General features: G+C 52.5%; 1 protein-coding gene across 1 annotated transcript in view; it reads right to left on the bottom strand.

Moving 5' to 3' along the window:
* COQ8A (coenzyme Q8A) overlaps positions 1-22959 on the bottom strand; it is a 38278-nt gene extending 15319 nt beyond the window's left edge. Inside the window, exons 1-4 of the mRNA XM_031438470.2 lie at positions 22819-22959; positions 4895-5080; positions 1232-1639; positions 905-971 (exon numbers count right to left, since the gene is read on the bottom strand). Of these exons, the coding sequence (XP_031294330.1) occupies positions 905-971; positions 1232-1639; positions 4895-5071 (652 nt within the window). The 5' untranslated portion in view covers positions 5072-5080; positions 22819-22959. The remainder of the gene's footprint in view (positions 1-904; positions 972-1231; positions 1640-4894; positions 5081-22818) is intronic.
* Between the last annotated feature and the right edge of the window lie 327 nt (positions 22960-23286).

The following is a 23286-nucleotide window of genomic DNA, read 5'->3' on the forward strand; positions in this document are numbered from 1 at the left end:
TATATCAGCAAAGCAAAGCAAAAGGCATGTAGGTAATGGCTCAGACACATGACAGCAGGCCTTCGTGACTACTTGGCACTGGCATCAGCATGAACCAATCAGCGCTCTGCTGTATACAGCCTCGCAGGTAAGCATTGCCCAAGGCGAGTATGTCAGTCAAGTTGTCAAAGCTGTTCCTCTCATTAATTGCATCGTCTGGAACTTTAGAGAAATGTGCTCCCAGTCACTCCATCTTCAAGTGTAACCATCACAAAGGATGACAGTTTCAACAGGAACATCTTGGTCAGTGAATATGCACCAGATATGGCTACATTAAGTCATAAAAGCAAAAAAAAAGCTGATCCTCCAACTCAGACAAAGAGAACACATGTGCATTGGACACAATGGCTACCCAAACCCCCAAAGAAAAGGACAAACGAAACTCCACCATGCATTAAAATGGACTTTAAACAGCAGCAGCTCAGGGCCACAGCACCTCCTAATCATCCCACTGATGTCAGTAGTCTCTGGGAATCCAGCAAATGGGACCCAAAATAGCCTGTGCCAGGGGCAAAAACCACTCTGTCCAGGAGCCAAACAGCCCAGCAAGGAGCTTTTATTCACCACCCCGCCTCCTCCCTGCAGAGGCCTGAGTGAAAAGCTGATGCTGCAAACACTACCCCCTATGTGTGGCTGGAAAAGCAAAGCCACAGCTCACAAGGGAGCATCAGCCATGCACCAACCCCCAGGGCAAGCTGAGGCAGATCGGTGACTGGATCATCCATTCGTGGAAAACATTCAGGAGCTACCACCCTTCCCTGGACATCGCTGAGTCCCCACTCTCCCCCACCTCACACAGGCCCCACAGTGGCCACAGCTCTCCTTGCCAGGACTAGCGGGGCAGGCAGGCACCATGGCATCTTACCTCCAAAGTTGGCCAGCCGACCAATCCGAGTAACAGGCACCTTCCGCTCCCGAGCCCGCTCACTGAGCTAGAGAGACACAAGAAAGAAACCTCAAGGAATCAGTGAAGGGGGACAGGACCAACCTTCAGAGGTTCGTGCTGCCCCCTACATCTCCTATCCATCCCTAAAGGCAGCAGCCCCACCTGGCATCACACTCCACCCAGAAGATGCCTCTGTGTGCCTGAAATTCCAGGCCACAGCATCTGGGGAATGTCCAGGAGGGGGCCTGACACCAGCACCACTGTGGGAACTGCCCCAGGCCCACTCTGGGGGCCTCATGCACGCACCATCTGTTTGTGGGGCTTGCCCTCGGGACGAGCCTTGGCCTGCCGGGCCTTCTCAATGTCCTCAGCCGTGAGGCCCCCCATGGGGGACTGGTCTTGGTGGAAGAACCTTCTCTGAAGGCCCATGGCAGAGAATGAGTCTCTGGGGTCTGCAAAGAGCCTCCCATTCGCCCTGCCCAGATGGGAGGCGGCCTGGCCTGGGAGCCCGCCTTCCCTAAAGGGTCCACTGACAACATAGGCAGGAGCAGGGCCGTCATTGCTGGCAGGATCCCAGTGCGGAGATGACTGATCAGGGGAGGAGGCCACAGAGAAATCCTCGGAGGTGCCCTCGGCCCTCGACCCTGCGAAGTGAAACTCTGCTTGCAAGTCGTCGAAGCTGCTGAAGGGAGGCTCTTCATGCTTCTCTTGACCCTGCAGGAAACAAAAGCCACCATGAGAGAAGCCAGAAGCCAGCCAGGAGCTCCTCCCTGTGTGCATCCCCTCTGCCAGGCCAGCACACCGGCACCATTCCACCCTCTGAACCCCCAGAGGGTCACACCACACTACCCACAAGGCGTGTGGCCAATTCCAGAGCCAAGCAGCAGCCCGGGAGCCCAGATTCCAGTCCTGTTCCTGCCAGGGCTCTGCCTATGGTCCCGGGCAAGCCAGGCACACAGAGTCCATGAGCACCTGCTGGGTGCCCAGCCAAGACAAGGCGAACCAACCCCCTCCCGGCAGCAAGTTCCTCACCTGTCTAAGGAGAGGCTTCCAGGGCTTTGGGGAGGGCGAACCAGGGAAAAAACAGGGAAAGCTTTGAGAAATAAAAGCACAACCAAAGACCAGCAGGGGCAAGAGAGCACACAGTAGGGCCTCTCCAGGCCAGCGCCCTACTGCAGGTGTGTCTTCTGCCAGTCAGACTTGAGTGTCCCCTCACGGGCTCTCACCAGAGGGCTTGTCACAACCAGGATGAGGTATGGCTGTTCTGGAAGCTAGGGGTATATAGCAGGCAAGGAGGGGACACACCGCATTTTTCCTGTAACAGTCGCCAAGACCTGAGCTTCGGGCCCAGTTTCTTTCTACCTTTGAACCCCGAGTGACCTTGAGTGAGTTCCTGACCCATCTCTGCCACCTCCTCATCTGAAAATAGGGCTCCCACAGTCACAGAGGTCTGCGGGGTCACAGACAGGGCCAGGAAAACAGGGCCGAGAAGGCTATAATTAGAACAGCACCAACTCCTGGACGGAGGTCAGTGGACTGGATTTCTTGCTTCCACTGAAATGGACTGGATGCATGGAGTGCTGCCCACACGTTCTGCAAAAACAGCAGTAGACCCCAAAGTTTCACTCTCAGCTTTGTAAGATACCGTGGGGTCTAAGGAAACAGGACTTGCCCTCCAGAAGGAAGGAGACAGGCTCTTACTTTCATTTCATAAGCAGGAAACTGAGGCTGAGAGAGCTGAAGTCACCTGGTAAAGGCCCACCGAGCAGCCAGTGGCAGAGCAGGGATCCCAAGCCAAGGCTTGCCCCGCTGGCCGCTGAGAGGCTGCCTGACAGCACCTCCCTCAGAGCAGAAATGTATTTGGAATCAACAGGCACCTCTCAAGATGGCCTCCCTAGAATGAGGGGGTCAAAGGCAAGGTCCTGAGAGCCACGGTAGGGGCCCCTCCTGCCCCGTGACCCCCAAGCTGGCCCTGCACGACCATGACCTATTTACATGGCTGCCAAGGGGCCTCAGCGCCTCCATGGGACCAGACTCACTAAGCGTCTGCTGAATGAGAAGTGAACAAACCCCTTGTGGAGCCAGAGGGAGAGAAATTTCTGCAGTATCTGGCCTCTGCCCCCTGGAGAGAGGGGAGGGACCGGCATCTAAGTGTCTGGGGAGAGAATGGGCACACACCGGGAGGCCAGCACCCCGGCTCAGCACCTTCTTCATGGTGGAGGACCAGCACTCCCTCCTTCCTCTCCCAAGGACCAGGGCCAAGACTGTCCAAGGGGAGCAGAGGGGCGAAGGGGGAGCCTGGGCAGGAGGCCCTCTTGCCTCTCAGGAAGGCCAGCCCGGGTCTAGCTGCAGCCTCACCCCTGGGCGGCCCAAGTGAGCTGGGCAACCTGCCTCCCTGGGCGCTCTACAGGCAAAGCACCCGACGCAAGGTGATGGCTCCTCACTAGCAAACACACTGAATGAGGCGGCTAGGACACAGCCCGGCCTCAGCAGAGGAGGGGCAGCGGAGGGAGTCTTAGCCTGAGAAGAGGACACAGATTTCTGGTCCAGCCTCTCAATGAACACGGGCCTCGCATCCAACTGCTCAGTCTCAGTTTCCCTCTCTGAGCAAGGAGGGTGAGCATCCGGGCCTGCGCCCCTCCCGGAACAGCAGTGAGGCTCACAAGAGATCACGCATGTGAAGGCCTCTGTGAGTTGAAGGCTTTTGTGTAGAGTGAGACAGACACAGTGTCACCACTGGACCGTCAGAAAGCAGGAGGGGAGGGACTAGGAATCCTAAATCTGAGGCTGACAGAGGCCAGCAGGCTGTGAAGGCCCCACAGCCCGAAGGAGCCTGAGCATCCTTTGTTCAGAAGGTCAGAACAGAAATGGAAGGAGCGAGGCCGCAGGACACCCTCGAGCACAGCTACCAACATACATGTGCCCAGGCGCACGTGTGCACACATGCCCCCCCCATCCCCTCAGTGAGGATCAGGGGCTACGCAGGGTGATGCCGTGGTGGATGGTGCCCTGTTGACAACCACTGCTCCAGTACCTGTTCTTGCTTAAACCCTTCCCCTGAGACAGTAAAACATTGAGGCGCTCTGCACCTGGCACAAGATGGCACGAGGGATAAGAGGGAAGGGGGAGGTGAGGCTGCCGCCCTGTAAAGGAGGGGAGGCCCTCCCTGGCACAGCCTGGCACAGCTCAGTGTACACAGGGGAAGAGCCTTGGAAGCCCAGGGAGGGCCCACCGACACGTGACACACAGGATCCTATGACAGCTCCATGCTGAGCTGTGACCTCCAGTGACACGTGCCTGTCCTGCCCACCTACACACCAGGCGACTTCATCACTTCTTTACAATCTGACCCATCAAGAAAACACTAACATAAATGAGATGAGTAGGGAGAAGGTGCTTTGTCTTATAAAGAACTTGCCTGCTTCAGTGAAGGAAGCATGGCAAGGATCTGTTCAGCTACCTCCCATAAGAACACAGGCGATCGCTACTTTTTGCTTTGTGATTTTTTTAATTTCCAAAATTTGAAAGCCCTCTCTTCAGTGCCTTCAGGACAGGCCCAGGAAGTGAACGCAGGCCAGGCAGAGGGAGCAGAGCGGGTCACCGGAGGGACCCCAGCAGGACGGGGCCTGTCGTTGCCCTAGGCTCTGCGCCCCATGACACGCAACAGCAGGTGTGTGGTGAGGGCTGGTGAATTACTGTCTGACAGCAGAAGGGCAGGGCTTTGTGTTCTTGGGCTCCTTCCCAGATCTGTGAAGCTTCCTTTAATTAAAACTCAAGTCGCAAGGTGACAGCCTCCCCGTCACACCAGGAAGGACAGCAGGTTTACACCAGCCAGTGGCTCTCTGGCTCTGGCCACAAGGAGACTGGCCATGCTGGCTGTGTCCAGATTCACCCCCTGGTCTCACCAAGACCTCCAAGTCCAGCCCTCCTCCCACTGGCACCCCTCCCGCTGCCGCCCGGCCTCCTTACCTGCACCTGCCCCCAGACCACGCCAATCTGCTCTGCGGCCGTGGACTGCAGGGCCCTGGCTGCCACGAGGAGCTCCCCGCCGAGGCCCCAGTGCTGCAGGTGGGTCTCCACGGCCGCCTGAGTCAGCTTGACCAGGCCTTTGACCACCATGATGGCATCCCCCAACATGGCAGCCATGCTTCAGGGCTGGAAAAGAGTGGGCCAAGTCAGGGCGGGGCTCCATACCTCAAAAGGGTGACACTCACATAGACCAAACTCTGAGCAGAAGGCCACTGGCTGGTTTTCTCTCTGATCTCCCATTCTGATCCAGGATGATTGAGAGAAAAGAGAGAGGGGAAGGGCCCCGGGCTCAGGGTAGATTCCAGGTGATTCCTCACCCGCAGGGCGAGCCTGTGGAGTCCGGGCTGTGTGCCAGGCATTTCCTCACCCGGGCCTCACGGCCACCCCAGGCACACACAAGTAAAGTGATCTGCCCAAAATCTTTCAGCCTCCAAGTGGCAGAACCAGGACTTGTGTACTGATTAGTCCAGCGCTCTTCCCTCTGGACCAAAACCGTAGGTTGGGGAGGCAGCATCTGCTCCAAAGCAGGGCCCAGGGGCCCCAATCCCAACTCCTCAGGGCTGCCTGTCCCTGCCCCCAGCCCCTCGTGTTCTCCCCAGTGAGGCCCCTGACAGACACCCATCAACCCTCCCCACCCTCGGGCCCAACTTCTCCCCAAGCCAGTGTTTTCAAACTGCAGTCGAGACCACAGGGCAATGCACTGGGGAAATCCCAACCAGCATTAAAAACACCACCAACACGATGTAGAACAGACTGGGGAGCAGGGGGCACACTGTGGGTAGGACCGGCAGGTGAAACCTGTTTCCCTCTGTGTGCCCACGCGCTGCTCTTTCCACTGGTCACAGCCTAAAACGTGTTTCTTTATGACAGTGTCAAAGACTCTGAAAGCCAGTGTACTGTATACAGCAGTGCCTCACGGGTGGGGTGTGTGCTGGCAATCTCCCAAGCATTTCTCAAGGCCTCCCAGGGGCTGTGTGCTGGGAGGGTAAGATAAGGGCACTGAAGGAAAATCACTAAAAGGAAAGAGCAGGAGACCCCAGAGTGGGGAGGGAGCACCCTGGCCAGGGCAGTGAGGAGCTGAGATCTGCCAGGAGTCTCAGCAGTAACAGGAGCAGGTATGGAAGGCACTGCAGGCAGAAGACCTGCACGAACAAACCTGTGAACAAACACGTGAGGCTGAGAACGGCCAGACAAACCCTGCATGCAGGGCTGGGCCAGCAGAAGGGAAGCGATGATCACAGAGACACCTTGTAGATTCTCATCACACTAATTAACAGAAGCACAGACAGGCAGGTCAGGTAAGAGCATTGACAAGGATCTCAACCACAACTCGAGGGACTTCCGAAGATGTTAGGCTCGCTCCCGCCTGCCCGTCTCGGGGGAGCAGCCCAGTCAGTGCAGAGATTCCTGCAGGGATCTGCTCTGCTCCTGAGCATGGGACATAGCTACTTTTACTTAAAAGGAGAGCTGTAGTGACACCAGAGAAACCCACAGATAAGCAGGGGCCTGAAAAATTAAAATGATCCACCATAACCTGCCCTGTCTTTCATCTTCAAAGGAGAGCAGCAACCAGGCACTGGGCTGGGGTGCTTCCTACACTTCACCTCCTTTTAATCTTTATAAATGACCCAACGACAAGGGTATTATTGTCCCCATTTCACAAAGGAGAAAACCAAAGTCAGAGAGGTTAAGTACCTGGCTGAGGCCATTTAGCTCCTGAACGGTGGCCCTGGGGTCTGATCTTGGCCCTCCTCTGCGTTGTGCCCAGCACAACACGATGCTTCCCCAAACGCCTGGCCCACTGACTCCCAGGCACCCCCACAGGGACAGGGCACACTGATCAGACACAAATGGACCGCCTGACCACTAATCAAAGCCAAGGAGATTTTTGGAAGGTGACTGTACCCTTGAAAGAGATCGGGGGGCGGGGGGCTACCCCTGCCCATCACTTGGTGCTATTTCACACCCGGGCTCCATTCTGGGCTCCTGCTCTTTAAGGCAATAAACAAGTGTGAGCTCCACAGACCAAACGTCTAGGACTGGGAAGAGATCACGTAATCAGAGATCAAACACAGCTCTCAACAGTTCCCCTGCCCCCTGGCCCTCCCCCTGACACACACATTTACTGATGAGGGAGGAGGTTTCCAAAAGAGACATCAGAGACACGCAATGGCAGAGGCCAGGGCCCCAGCCATCTGTTGAGAAGGACCCTTGCTGATGGCCCCAGGACCATCCACCATACCCCACTGCCCCAGGGGTCCCCCAGAACAGAACTTCCCCTTGCTCACCTCTAAATCCAATCCAGATAACCAAGGAAGGAGTTTCCCATTGGCCACAAGCCTCAAAATTCCAAAACTTCACCTTGTCTGCTAACTAGTATCAAATCTTCCATAGAACTTCCTAAGACCTATTTAATTCAGACTTTATCTTCAGGTTTAAAACTAATTCTGCCTAAATTTCTCATCCAAGTTATCACGACCACAAACTAAAGTCTCACTAGAGCAAAGCTGTTAAGTGATTTTTTGGCCAGTTTCCCCTGCCCTAGCTCCCGTTACAGTGATGGGAGCTCAATATGAGACCCGTTTCTGGTCCTGCACGCTGCAGATGCAGGTCCAGAACCCACCAGAGTCCAGTCCTGACTTTTCTGGTTTCTAAGTATGTCAGCACTAAGCATAGTTCTGTGATGGACCAGGATTACACCTACTTTATGATGATGATTTTTTTTTAATTCAGAAGAGGAAAAAATGTTAAATAAACTGACCAAATTTTTTTTAATCCTGCATTTGAGAAGTATGAGTAATAATAATCTCCCTTTCAGTATTTTCCTAACTGTATTTTCCTATCTTTTTCAGTTCACATACCCTACTTTCAAAATGGCAAACAAACAAGTCATCTTTAAACAGTACACATTAAAAAGTTAATTAGTTACGCCTTTCTTCCTGCCTGAAAGGTTGCATCCTCATACTGGAGAACCTCCTGTGGGTGTCAACCCCACCTGGACAGTGGGCACCATCGGGGAGGAGGATGACCAGTCAGCTCCCTGGGAAGGTGGGCCCATCTACGTAGAAATGACATCACAGAAATCTGCCTCCCTACCTCCGTGGGGCAATGCCTCCTCTTCTCATAAGAGATGCTGTTCGTATCATGAGTCTGCCACCGTGAGCAGATTCATGTGTGGATGCATATTTCAAAACTGTAGCCTGGGCCAGCCCCCTTGAAGATTACATATCTAATGTGCAGGGGCCACTGTCCCCAAACCTCCACACATGCTGCTTTGCTGGGTTTTGTGAGTTTTTTGTTTGTTTTTTGTTTTTTGCTTTTTTTTTTTTTTTTTTGCAAAGGAGTGTCTATCCTCAAGGGGCAGGAAGGGAAACAACTGCAAAAGGAAGTATCTTCCCAGAACTTTTTTCACCTTCTGATTTTCAAAAACTGGCTCTTATAAACCCTGCTTCTAATGCAACAGAATCCCAACATGACTCAGAATTCAGCTATCCCAAATTTTGGTGTAAACTCCCTCCAGGAATGTACAAGAACCAGGCACTCAGCTACACCAAGAGGCATTTTCATCATGATCTTAAGTAAACAGAATCAAAAGTTCCCAAAATACATTTAATCACAAGTTAAAACTCTTATCCTCACCACAATTTTGTCTACAAGTATTAGAGCCCTCACCCCACCCCGCTTCACCCTCAGGTACTGGAATGGGTTTTCGGGACCTCACCAAGGAGCAATACCGGAATGGAGGGCACATCCAGGCTCTTCCCCACCTGGCAGCACGTGCCCCAGAAGGCTTGGGCCGCCTGCTCTGCTCTGAGTGTGCACCGATGAGTACAGCGGAGGGGGTGGAGGACGGACACTCACACCTGGGAGTGCCCACTAGACACCAGCACCAAAATAAAGTCATTCGCTGAACACACGTTCACTGATGTCTCCTCCCGGTGCTCTTGGCTGTTCTGTGCAGGTCCTAGGATGAACTTGCCCTTGGCCCCGGAGCACACACAGATGCAGGGGCGTGCAGGCACATCTATAATGGGCAGACACCAAGGAGACGGCCGGAGGCCAACTGAGGCTGACACACGAGGATCAGGTGCAGGGGAGACAGCTGAGCAGTGGCGACGACTGGGAGCCTGGACAGCTCAGCTGCAGGCGCTGACACTAGGGTGTCACTCTCCTCGTCACCCTCCCCAGCAGGAGGGAGCTTTGGGTGGCTCAGCAGGCCCCTTTTCTGGTCCTAGCCTGCTAAAGTGCTATAAAGGAAGTAAATAAAGGCACAGTCCAGAGAAAGAACTGAAATAAATGTAGTTCACACTCCCTGGGGACAGAGACTGAGAAAGAAGCACAACCAGTGTCCCCTGAGATGGGGGTCCTCAAGCTCTGAGAGAAAATTTTTCTGCTGAACCCTCACTCTGACCTTCCCAAGAGCCTTCAGAGATATTATCTCATTCACGGTGAAACATGGACTCAGAGATTGCATTAGCTGGAAAGTATCTGGGGTGTGGGGACCTTCAAATCTAGTCTCCAAAACGAAAAAACAAAAAACCCACTAGCTGGTCATGTACAATAAGATATATCGGCAGGAAAATGAGTTGTGCTCTTTTTAAAAAGGTAACAGGCAATCCTGAAAGGCATGAAACAAGCAAAGGGATCACACTTTTCCATCAGGACTCACTTGAGGGAATTTACTTGGGGGAAGGGTTCCCATATGCACCCCAAGTCCCCCCTCCACAGCCAGAACTCGTCTCTTCTCATGAGGTGACAATAAGCCAGGGACGGGGTGTGAATTTATTAAGCCATTGTTCAATCCCTTTGTTAAGTATAAAGTGTGGCAAGACAGGCAGCTCTCACCCAAAGGCATGGTGTCTGTATCTCTAAAAGCTAGCACACCCTCCCTCTGGTCCCTTCTCACCTTGAGCTGCCCCGGAAGCCGTGGCTGGTGCAAGGACCCAACGGCAAGCTGCACAGAAAGCCCTTTGTCTTGGGGAGTGTGTGTGAAGCTCACTGAAAAGCCTCCTCCAGAGCCGTCTGCTTGCCTGCACGTCACCCGATGGCCCACAGGCGTCAGGCTCAGCATCTCTAACACTGACCTCACTACCCTCACCCTGCCCTCCCCAGGCTCCCCGTCCTGAGGAATCCTGAGGAATTGAGCACATCTCACTTCTCTCCACCTTCCCCCACCTCCCCTAGTGCACCTGGGTGCCCACCTGGGCAGCTGCAGCAGCCCCTAACGGGCCTCCCTGCCCCCATCTGCTCCCTGCACCATTGCCAAAGCAATCACTTTCAAAGGAAAACCTACCACCACTCCTGGACTTCCTGCCCTCTCTGAGGTTCCTAAGAGGCTGAAAGACCCTCCGCAACCTAGCCCTGCTCTGCTCCCCATCCTCATCTTCCCACACTCTCCACTGTGCTCCAGTCAGGCCAGCCCAATTCTCTCGCAGGCCTCTGAGAAGGAACATACATCTTTCTTCCTCATCGGATCTCAGCTCAAATAGCACCTCTTCTAGGATGCCCTCCCCTACGTGTCTCATTCCAAAAGCCCATCCATGCCCCCACCCCATGGCACCCTGTTCTTACCCACGGTAACAGTGACCACCCTCTAAATCTGCCCATGTAACTATCTTTGCCCCACACTGGGCTGTCAGCCACAGGAGGGCACAGACCACATCTGTCATCCTCTCTCTGTATCTCCAGCAACTAGCACCATGCCTGACACAGAGCAGACAGAAATGAACTCAGTTGGTCCCTCCAAGGTTGGAGAAAGCCTGCCATTTCTGGAACTGGCTCACACCTGCCTGCAGCTTTTAATCTACACGTGGAATCAAACGCCTTTTAGGAGCCTGGTCTGAGGCAGGGTTCTCACGCTTTACTGGGCATCAGAACCACCCAAAGACTTGCCTAAACACAGACTGCTGGGCTCCACCTGTACTTTCTGATTCTATAGGTCTGAGATGGGGCCTAAAAACCTACATTTCTAACAAATTCCCACCTGCTGCCACTGCTGGTCCGGGGAACTTACTTCGAGAACACTGTTCTGGAGGAAGAAGGAAAAAGGAATAGAGGTGGCCTATGCCCAAGGCCAGGCAGGAGGTCTAAGCAGAGATCCTTCCCTAAAAGTCCCTCCCTGCTACCCCCTCCACCAAAGTCTGGCTTTGCCCTTAAGTGGAAACCTTCCACCCGCCCCTTCCTTTCCCATTACTCACTCCCTCAAGTAGCTGAAAAAGTACATCAGAAATGAATGGGCTTAAAGACAATGACCCACAGAGTCAGTCACTAAGGGAATCTCAAGACTGTCACTTTAGCCCTCCTCAGAAAGGACCATTTAATGATCTCTGGGAGGCCCCAGGGTGAGGGCTCACAAGTGGCCCTCTGCCCCTTCCCAGCCAAGAACAATCTTTTTTCCTTTGGGCATGAACATTCTCAGTATCTAGCCTCTGTGAGCACTGGAAAGTTCCTTTACGTGCTTGAAATTTTTCTTTTTCTTTTACTCTTAGAAAAAGGAAACACCAGTCGACTGTTTCCTCCAAGGATTCAGAAGAGTGTATGTGTCAGGGAAAAGACTTAAACTTCTGAACCAAAAATCCATGAATTTCTGTAGATGTGCCCTTCACCTCGGCCTTTAAAATCACACCCCAGGGACATCACTCAAGTATCTCAGAAAACTCCAGGCTTCTATCTAGTGAGGTCCGGCCTCAGGGCTTGTCAGCAGGTTCAGAAGTATCCTAATATGCTATCAATTTTCAAAGGCAACCAAAAACATGAAGAAGAACCCAGGGGAAGAGAGACAGAAAAAGAGCCTCCTCCCCCTCCCCCACCCACCCTGCCCCCTCCCCAGTCAGGCAGCCCCAGCCCGGCCTGGTGAGTCAAGCTTCCATGACAAGAGACAGGCCTCTAGTGACATTCATTCCCCACAGCTGCAAGTCACCTCCGGAATGCCCCAAACCTGCACATCTACCAGGAAGTCCCCTTTCCCCTTCTCCTTCCAAGGCCATCCTGCCTGATGGTTATCCAAGCATCCTGTCAAAATCTGTCAAACTGCATTTCCTTAACAATGGATGTGTGATAATTCAGCCACAAGAATGTAACTCAAAGTTGTCAAGACTGGCGACATAAATACTAGTACATCCATAAGATGGACCGCTATGCAGTCATCTAAAATGACACTGTGAAAGGTATTTACTGACAAAAAAGAAAGTTTGCTATATATTCCCATATGGGAAAAAGGCAGATTACAGAATAGTATTATTCTTCATTCTGGAGGGAAGGAAAGAAAGAAGGGAGGGAGGAAGATGGGAGAGAGCCTGCAAAACAGGAGCAGTACTTTTCTCTGGGTGGTGGGGTGGGAGATTCTTTTCACTTTCAACATCTTATTTCCCCACGTTTTCTATAAAGAACATGTCCTACTTTTACAATAGAAAATAAATTTTATAAAAATAATCTTAAATACCTGCTGTGAAAATAAAAATTCGTAAGCCAGCACACAAAGGTGTAATTTAAAGAAAGTATCCCACGTCCCTGAAGTGTTTGTCCTGGGCAGGATGGGCAGAGCATCAGACTGCAGATCAGAATGCTGTGAATAATGCATCTCCATGCCTGTGCTTAGCCGCTGTCCTTCATTAGAAGACAACTGTCCCTACCAGGCCACATAAGGAGATGGAACATGGCCATCCCACTTTTGGGAAAGCAGCTCAACTGCCCTTCTCAGAATGGTGAGAAAATCACTTGGCATAGGTTGGTCTAATGCTGGCCACTACGTTAAAAGATAGAAATAATTAATGGGTACTTTCCCCCAGAATCAGGGTCTTAGTTTAGAATAATGGTAAGTACAGTGATCACATCTTTCGGAAGGAAGAGTTAAGACATGTAACACGATTGGTGCCCTTCTAGATCAGGGGTCAGCTCACCAGGATCAAATCCAGCCCTCCTGCCTGTTTTTGTAAATAAATATTTACTGGAACACAGCCATGCTCTTTCATTTAGGTATTGTCCACAGCTCATTCATTTACATATGTATGGTCTATGGTTGTTTGGGGTGTTTTGCTTTTTTTTTTTTAAGCTATAACAGCACAGTTGAGTAGTTGCAAGAGACAGCTATGGCCCACAAAGCCTAAAACGTCTGGATTAGAAGTTCCAGCCTCTAAGATTGGTCCAGAGAGAAACCCAACGCTGTGAATGAACCTGCACGGGCCCAGGGCTCCAAAGTACAGGCGGACAGCACAGAGGGCCCCAAATGGCCTCTCCTCCCTCTGTGGAGCGAACATAACTGATTAAAAACACCAACCTGCCAAACATGGGGTCTTGAGAGCAACTTCATTTTCTAACTAAAAACCTACCAAAGTGTTCTGCTTAAAATATTAAAAAAAGATTTGGTTCAGGAAACAACACTGATGAAGCAGTCAAGATGCTCTGGAGTTGGGTTCCCCAGGTTCAAACCCTGACTCTGCTGCTGATCTAAGTCAAGTCATTTAAGTGCATCTTTGTGCCTCAGTTTCCCCATTGTTCTCACGGGGAATAGGTCAGATAATCCACAGAACAGTACTTAGGACCCCAAAGTGCCTAAAGCACAGTAGGTGCTCAAAACCAACAGCTGGCATGATGATTATTATTAAACCAGACAGACACTCTGCAATGAGGTTTAGACTTGGTGAGACCAGAGGGAGCATGAATGAGATCAGTGTGGACAATCCTTTTACTAATTTACATCCCCAGCACCCTGGTTGGATACAGTCTCAGATCCAACTCAGGGAAGGCAGACTCACTTTCTCTTGGGGACCAGTGCAGTATATTTAGCTGTGGTGTGAGGCATCATTCAGGAGAGGTGGTCCGGCATGCTGGTGGCCTGCGTGGAGTGTCAGGAACAAGCAGCACAAAAATACCCACTGGTAATCCTCACCACAGTCAAAGCCACAGTCAGAGGAGGTAACCGCAAGAGAGGCTTGCACCTGGGATTTTCAGGGACAGTGGGGGGAAACCCTCTGACCCCCATGAGCAACCCGTCTCCTAGCCACAGTACACTCTGCCACCAGATTAATCTTCCCAAAGAGGCTGGAGTGATGCACTTGTGAGAAAGGAGCCCACCAAGCGACACAGGCAGCCCCTAGAGGCTGGAAAAGGCAAGGGGAAGGGCTTTGTCCTTGAGCCTCCCGAAAGAATCAGCCCTGCTGACTCCTTGATTTCAGCCAGGTGAGGCCCATTTCAGACTTCTGACCTCCAGAACTGTAAAATAATAAATTTGTGGTGTTTTAAGCCACTGGGTTTGTGGTAACCTGTTAAAGCAGCAGTAGGAAACTATTTTTTAAAAGGTAAATCATTGATTTGGGAAGAGGGGGCTGTATTCCAGCATAACTTCCACGTCATTCTTCTAAAATAACTCATTTTGTCACCCCACAAACAGTACTGAGTGCCAACTAAGTGCCAGGCACTGTGCTGGAATATCCCAAGGGCAGCTCAAAACACATTCTCATTCCTGACGACACAGTCCTGCCCGCTTTCGGTATAAATATGCCCCGTTCTTCCAAAGCCTCTTTCCCAGGCTCAGTTCAACACTTAAACCACTCCTGAGCACTCATTACACGCCAGGCACTGCGCACAGCCTAGGGTACCACAATGACCAAGTAAGAGCTCCCACCCTCAAAACACACCTCATCAGTTTTTACATTCCTAATCTTTCAAAACGATTTCACTTTAGATTAAATATTTCAATGAAACAGTATTAATAACAAGAACAGCTACCATTTATTATTCCCCTTCTGTGTGTGTCACTTTATATTACTCCTAATCCTACAGCAACCCTGCGAGGTATTACCATCCCCATCTGCTGATGAGACAAAGCTCTGCAAGGTAAAGAAACCTCCTCTAAGTCCCAGCCCTGGAAGGTGCTGGCCTTTCCATGCCTGTCAGACTCCAGGCCTGAGTCCTTTCCTCTTGAGGTCTAGGAAGTGAGAGACAGCAGATTAAAAAACTTGCCTCCAGGTCAGTAACATTTTCCTAAATCAACAGTCACTCTCCCGGAAACATGGCAAGGTTCATGCCTTGAAAAGCGCATCCACTTGGTTGCAGAAAATTACAAGCCATAAAAATCCAGGAGCTGGCTGGGCTCTCAAAGGCCATCTGGCCAAAATCCCTTTGCGCAAAGTTCCTCAGCTACTGGGGCTGAGAGTGTCATGCTTCGCAGCACCAGTGACCCCACTCACCAGGTGTGCCTCAACATAATGGCAGAAAGAGGCAGGAGCCGCCCAGGAAGTCCACCCTGGGTGTGCACAAGCTAGAAGGAGCCGTTGGGGATGTAGCCCTCGGTCCTGCCACACCGACTCCCAGTGCCAACCTTAATTAGCAGCGCCCCCAAACACCACACCCAGGCCAGGTATAGACACTGGTGTGGAGGCTAAATTAAAATGTCCTGCCACTGAGGTCACATGCAACCCTTTGGCACTACAAGTGTATGCAAATGGCTTTTAAAACCAGTGGGTTAACCCTACGAGGGACAACTCTAGACCGACAAGTATCCTAGGGAAGAGAAATAAGAAGAGGAAGTGGCTGCCCCCTCACTGACCTCTGCTCTCCTCTTACAGAACCTGGCCTTTAAGGCCCTTCACTGTGGACCACCATCTCCCCCACACCAATGCTGCACCAGAATGGCCCATCCTCCAACACACACACACACACACAAGTTTTCCTTCTTCTATGTGCTGTTCCCTCCTCCTCCCCCGGAATACCATTTCCCTGCCAAAATCCTACCCATCCTGATGGGATGTTAGACACTTCACAGTGGTTGCCACCTCCCCATCCTGAAGTTACTTATTTTACCCTAAACTCTCTCATCTCTTAACGGCTAAGGCCACCTTGTATGACTCTGTGTGCTTGTCCTGTCTCCCTGACTGCATGGTGCTCTCCTGGAGAGGGGACCGCTGACCCAGCTCTAAACTCCCCTCGAGGTCTGGTCCCACACCTTGTTCACACCAGAAGTTTAAGACCCACAGGCACCCAGGGGCTCCCTAGCTTCTCAAGCTCCCTCCTCTAGAACTTAGAAGCCAAGAGACAGCCAGGAGTGCCAAGCATCCGGGAAATGTTCTTTCTGTCCAAACCACCCTGAAACCCCCACCATGAAGAGGCATGGACACAGTGGCAGGATCACCCCCATTTTAATGGGGTGGGGGGCCGAAGAGGGAGAAACGGGAGCAGCAGCGTTCACAGCAGCAGAGCCAGGACAGCTGGGAGCCTGCTGACATGCGCACACAGACACCAGACACCAGACACCAGACACCAGAAGGGAGGGGTGGCAGCCCACCCAGGATTCAGTGCCTCTACTCCTTTCTCTATTCGGCCCCACTCCCTGCTTATAAGAAGAGTGAGAGGGAAGAGGGGAAAAGGACAGCAGGCCTGGCCCGCTAACAGTGGGCTCACGCAGGCTGGAACAGGAGACATGGCGGACCTGACCCAGAACGCGGTGCCCCGCCCTTGGCTTTACCAAATGTTGGCTGTAAACATGTTAGGGAGCAAGAGCCACAAACTGGTTTTTTGATCTCAGACGGATGTGAGATGTTTGCTCCAGCACCCGTCAAACAGTAACCACCTGCAGGTCACAGGGCAACCTATTCTTACTTCCACCCTTCTCTGAGCAAGGCTCCGTGCCAAACGCAGAGAAAACGTGCCAGGCAGAAAGTAAACATCAGCTTGACCCCAGGCTTTGGATTTAACATAAAAGTTTAGTGTGTGAACAGTCCTCAGGACCTCCCAGCAAGCCCAGCAGATGGCAGGGATGTCGCCATTAGGCCCTTCAGTTCCTGGACAACGTGAGTAGTGTGATGAGGCAGGCAGAGGAGGGCAGCCGGAGAGGCCCGGGTCCCAGGCCCACCCTGGGCACCAGCCACGTGTGACCTGGGCACATCCATTCTCCTTTGGGCCTGAGTTTCTTCATTTCCTCATCTGTAAAATGAGGTGATTAGCCTGGATGATCTTCAGTTCCCAGAGATTAGGGCACAATATCCCTTGAGTGTAAAAGGCTGACACAGCACAGCACAGGGCTGTGCTGAAAACTGGGACTGAACAGGGTCTAGACAGAATCATGCTCAAAAGAATGTGAGTACTGACCCCTCTAGACAGTCTATGAAAACAGCAAGTAGGGAGGGGCAGCCTTGCTCCTCAGAGGCAGAGAGATGGAATCATACAGCCTCTCAGGAAACACAGCTCTGGGAAAAAATCCAGTTGGGTGTGCAGAGGCAGGAAGCGAGGAAGGGACCGGCCCCCTCTCATTCGACCAGGAAGCACCTCCCTGTACCTCTCTCTCTCTCTCACACACACACACACACACACACATAGCTCCTCAGCTGCTGGCAGGAGCAGGACCTCAAGGGACCTAAGGCAAGATGCAACCCTGGCTTTCTCTTCAAGCACCACCCCCAACCTTGCCTCCCATCAAGCAGAGGGCCTCCCTCTCTCTGTAACTGACCTCTTGGTTTCCCCAAAACCAATCGGATGTGCTCGCCCTCCAACCCCTGCTCCACATCTCAGCCCTTCCCAAGTCTCTCCACCATCCTATCTCCTCCCTGCACTCCCTCCTCCTCCCTCTCCCTCCTTCACTATGACCTTGCCCTGACCTATTCTTTCTTTGGCCTTCAATCTCTCCTTCCACAGAAGTCTGTCCCTTCAAGCCCACAAACTTGCTCTCGGCTTTCATGTACCAAGCATCAGAAGACCTCCTGTTGACTCTGCCCCTCCCTCAGCCCCAACACACCAACGCCTCCCAGGACAGAGTGCACCTCCCTCCTCTCCTCCCTCAGCACACACTGTCTGGTCCTACCCCAAGCTGTCCCCTCTGTGACACTCACAATGACCACCTGATGGCTCCATCCACCTGAGCCCAACCCAACACCACCCTCCTCAGCCTTTCCTGCTGAAATCCCGTCCTTGGTTCCCAGGATTTACTCTCACCTCCTCGTCTCACCAGCTCTTCCTCCTCCACCTACTGTACAGCAAAGGAGTCCCCAGGCCTGGTCCTCCATCCCGTCCTCCATGCTCTCTCCACTGTCCCCTGGGCTGCTTCAGCCTCCTCGTGGGCTGACAGCTCCTGCACGTCATGCATCACATTCTCAGGCCAGGCAGGCCATCCTGACTACTGAACCAATTCCAGAACAAACCCAATTATACAGAGACACCACATCACTCCCTCCAAGTCCCACAGGCACCGAGGAGGAGGACAGGGAATTCTGGGGGTGATGGAATACTTTTATACCTTGATTGTAGTAATGGTTACGTGACTATATGCTTTTGTCAAAATGCATAACCATGCACTAGAAAGGGTGAATTTAATGTATGCAAATTGTATCTTAATAAAAAAGGATAGGAAAAAGTCCTGCAAATACCTCAACCCCTTCCCATCTAAAACTAACATCATCATCTTCCTTCCACCAGCCCAGGTCCTCCCCCTTGTACCCTCTCTTTTCAATACTGACACCGCTATCCACCCCAAACAGTCCTCCCCCGACTAGAAATCTTAGCCCGGTGGCCAAGCAGTCGCTTAGTCTAGAGAGTCCACCTACATAGATTTATATTCTCTTGAATCTAACCTTGCATTCTACCACCCCACCTGCCACCTGGGACTCAGGCTGCCATCATTTCTCACAAGCCACCTCACCAGCTCCCTCCTCATCCACCCTAATTCCCTTTGACCAACTCTCTCCAGCAGCCTGCCCACCTGAGTGCCCTCCCCACCTCACGGCAGTGCCTCCGGCAGCCAGCGTGGACCTCAGCTTCAGAGCCGTTCTCTCCCATGGAAACCAGCTCCTCTTTCTGGCCCCAGCCCCTAGACCTCCCAGCACAGGAAGCCGCTTCCCCAGCCCACTTCCAGCAGAATCAACACCAAGGCACTGGGGCTCCCACAGCACAGGGCTGCACCTCCTCTAGGTCCTGCACAGTCTGCCCAGTATCCACAGGTACCCTCATCCACTGTACCTCTGCCAAGGAAGGGAGCCGCCTCCCTCCCTCTCAGGGCCCTCCAGGCTGCAGCTGGACTCATGAGTTGTGGGCACTCAGGGAACCCTTTCTGGCCTGAACTGAACTGTCGGCTGAAAATTACCAGGAGCGCTATGCCAAGCCCTCCTTGCCCCCCACCCCCACCCCACTGCTGAGATAAAATGCCACAGAAGCACAACTGGCAGCAACTGCTCAGATCATCCTAAACCCCTAAGGGCAGATCACACAGGCTGCTTCAACAGGAAATGGGGGGACTCACCCCAATCTACTCCCTAGCCCAGACTCCACTGCTCCCCTCCCACTCCCTACCCTCTGGCCAGATTGCACTCACCCACCCCAGCGCCTCTGCTCAGGGAGCCTGCTGCCTGGACCAGTGTGACTCAGAGAACAGTCCTTGGACTGGTGGTGTCATCCTTGATGAGATAACAGAGTGCTCAGAAACTTTCAGAGCACCTGAGCATTGTCATGAGGGTTTTACTATGTTTTGCAAAAGCATCGGTCTGCAACAAATTGGGAAAAAAATAAAGCCTGGCCTTCACCACAGATACTCTGGGAAGCACTGGACCGTCACTACCACCCCCCAGCCCCCACCAAACTCTTGCCTCTTCCTGCTGAAATCCTGCTCATCCTCAGAGTCCCAGCTAATTAACGTGCCTTCTCTTCCAAGAGCATTTACCATTTCCACCAGCCAGAAGTAGTCTGACCCAGAGCCCCTAGTCCAAACCACACCGAGGGCATTTAAGCAGTATCTGTACACTCCTTACTACAATTCCCTGAGGTTAGGCACTCAAGTCTTGTTCACTTTTATATTCCTAATGTCATGCTCAAGGCAAACAATCAATCGATATTTGTTCAACGAGGAGTAAATAACCAGATCCAGCCTCAGTTCAACAGCGGGCTTTTCTTCAGGGGCAGGACTTGGAGGAGCACCAACCCTTAGGGCACAGAGGAACTTCCCAAATGCAGCCTCTCTCCCACAGCCGAGATGGAAATTGCTGGTGGGGGGGGGGGGCGTATTTTAAAAAAGCAAGTCAAGGGCTCTAGAGAAAAGAACTTAGTTCCAACACTACAACAAACTACAGCACCCTGAAATGGCAAATTGAGTCAAAAACACTCAGCTTATCAAGAATCCCTCTCTACATGCACAGACCCAAATATAAAGAATAAAAAGAGATTTTAAGGGTCATTTCCAACTTTAAATATTCTGCAAGCCCCTGACCTCAAAGCAAAAGGTCAAGGGCTCAGGAGGAGCCTGTAACCCCACAACAAACAACATGCTTGTGGACAGACCAGCAGATACCCACTTGAGTTTGAAAAGCACGGGGAGAAGCCCAACCAGACGCATCTCACTTGGGGTCCTGGCCCTGCCTCAGAGTCAGCAGGCCCCATCCCTCCCATGGGTGCAACTCTCCCACAGGCTCTTCTTTCTACTGGCTCTCCCAAGCCCCTGGCTGTTGTTTAGCAAGAATGCTGGAACTATTTCCAGATGCCACAGTCAGATCAAGACAACTCTCTATCTAAATATTCCTGTCTAATTTTGCACACAGCTCTTGTTTCAACTGACAAAGATAATGACTCAGTGTCCACAGCTCTTGATGGAAAATTATTCTGCCAAGTGTGGAGCTTCCCAATAATAGACCTTTCTAATCTTCTTCTTGAGAAAGGAGAAGTGACCTCCCTGTCCAGATTCTTTTCTATAGGCAAGAAAGAGCACCCCAAAGACTCCCTAACTAACCGAGGAATGCTATGGGAAAATCCTGATACATCCCCATAAGATCAATTAACAACAAGAAAGGGAAATTCATGGCAGAGGCTTAGGATGTTTTTCCTTGTTCTGTACAACTCTTCGTTCTTCAATTTTCTGCATCCCCATCAGTTTGAGACTTTGAATCCTGAGGCATAAATTCTGGGTTATAGTGAAGGTAAAAATCTAGACCCAGAACTAAAGTATCTTTCTCTGCACCAAAAGAAATGGTTGTCTCTGACACTGATGCTTTGATAAACTATAAAAGAACTCTACAAACTGTACATGTAAATATGCCCACATATATGTTTGAAATGAAATCAGACACCTACTCTTTGCAGACATAGGCCTAGCCCCCTCCCACATCATAAGACATGAGATGTCTCAACAAATAAGTGAGGATAAGAAAAGCACCAACTTAGAAAAGTCATTTCCAGATAACTGAGTTGGCCTTTCTGCCAGCATTCAGATAGCTTAAACTTGTTTGCTCACTATTTAAAAACCACCCCACAGTTATTTCATATGCACGTCTCCCACAGTCTTGCAAAGTCCCCAAAGACAGAAACCGTAAGTCTTCCACTTCTTTTGTACTCTGGACCCAGCCAGTCACTGCCATGCATCCAGCAGGCACAGCAAATGCCCATGGGTTTCTACCTTTGTCTCACTCCTATCCCCCCGGGTGCAGAGAGGGGACTCCATTAAAGTCCAACCCACATGGCTTCAATCACTGGTTTAGGGCAGGGGGCACAAAACTACCCTCTGCCTAAACCTCTCAGCTACTCACCGACAGGTCCCAGGAGGCTTCTGGCAGCAGGGGAAGACTTTTTTTTAGAGTTTTACCTCAGTGGTTCTCAACCAAGGGTGACTGTGCCCTCTAAGAGACACTTGGCAATGTCTGGAGACATTTTTGGTTTTCACAACTAGTGTTCTTGGTTGGGGGTGGGGGGCAGCGAGAGGTGAGGTACTACTAGCATCTAATGGATAGAGGCCAGGGATTTTGCTGAAGGTTGAGAAATCCTATCTTAGGTGACACACAGGGAAGGATTCAGACCACCTTAGTTCACTTTTCCTTTAAGTTGCCTGAAGTCAGGCCAAAGACCCTGGCTTGTCTGCATTATTTGCAAGATTGAAAATGCCCAAAGCCATCGCCAGTCTTAAAAGATGCTGCTCCTGAGAACCACCAGCACCCCGCTGCCTCTTCTTAGAAGGGCCCTCCTGCCAGCATGACCCACTCATCCACAGCATGACAACTGGCAGGCTGGCATCACGCACGCTCAAATCCTTTGGCAATGAGTTAGGCCTGGCGGATCCAGCTCTTCAGTCTTCCGTCACGCACACCCAAGGCCAAAGTGAGCTTGGACAAGTTTTCCAATGGGCTGCAGGCCGGACCCAGAATGAGAGGCTGCACGTAAGTCTCTCACCCTTCAGGAGACTGGCATCTTTCATCCAAATGGAGAATCTCAGTATCCAGACCTGCCCCTGCAGCATTCCCCATCCTACAAGGCACATGGGATCACTGGCCTGGGTGTGGCAGAGGAACAGAGGCCGGAGAAATGCACGAGTTTAGGCAATTAAATCCTAACCACTCACAAGACACCCAGTGAAGTAAGAGGAGCTAATGAAAAGCTAACGGAGGAAAGGACCAAGAAGGGCCTCCTTTCCAAGTTTCACTTTTTCACTTGTGAAATCCAATAGCTGGCTCAGGCCAAGGGAGTCAAAGTACTAACACAAACCTGGGGCCCCGGGCAGTTAGCGCCTCTGAGACAGTGCAAAAGGGTCTGGGCGTGAAGAGAACTATTATCATGAGAAAGCGAGGCAAGAAAAGCTGCACTAGCGACCAAGAGGCATGGCTTCAGGTCACCGGGGCTGCTTGGCGCGTTCCAAGGGGCCCAAGGCTCCAGCACGCGGCCCTCGTCCCCAGGCCTGGGCTGAGGTGGGCCGGAGGGTAGGAGACAGATGCAGGGTGCCCACCATGTATTCTGAGGCACGCCCACCGCGCCGCGGCCCACAGCTCGCGGCAAGCGAAACTCGCAAAGGGGAAGCCTGCTGTCACTTGAGGAGGATGCAAGAAGGACCCACGCAAGTGGTGAGCCTAGCTCCGGCCACAGGCAGACGGCGCCCCAGGCACGCGGTGGCCGGCAGCCGGCAGCCTTACCTGGGGGCAGGAAGCTGCAGTCCACGGTCACCTTCGCGCAGCTTCCGCGCGCCCGCCGCAGCGCTGGCGCCCGGCACGCGCTCCGGATCTGTTTACCAACTCGCCCGCGCCCGGAGACCCAGCGCCCACAGCCCCGCCCCGAGGGCCGGTCCCATTGGCTGCGCCGCCGCTGGCGGCCCAACGCCGCGCCGCCAGGGACAGCGTGCTCGGCCCGTGGGCTCGATCGGCGGCCAATCGGGACCGAGGGCGGAGACACAGGAGCCAATGGGAGGCCGCCCCAGCGCGCAGGGCCCCTCCAGTCCTTCCCTCCCCGCTGTCCTTTTCCCTAATTGGGAAAGCCGGGCTGAAGGCTCGCTTATGGGGTTGGTGGCCCCGCGCGTGTGCGCTGGGAGAATGAGCTCTTCCCCGGGCCAGGTGGCGGGCACCACCACGGTGGCCGGCCGTTGGCTGTCACATCCCGGCCAGTGC

Source organism: Camelus dromedarius, chromosome 21, assembly GCF_036321535.1.
Source record: "Camelus dromedarius isolate mCamDro1 chromosome 21, mCamDro1.pat, whole genome shotgun sequence".
NCBI lineage: Eukaryota > Metazoa > Chordata > Mammalia > Artiodactyla > Camelidae > Camelus > Camelus dromedarius.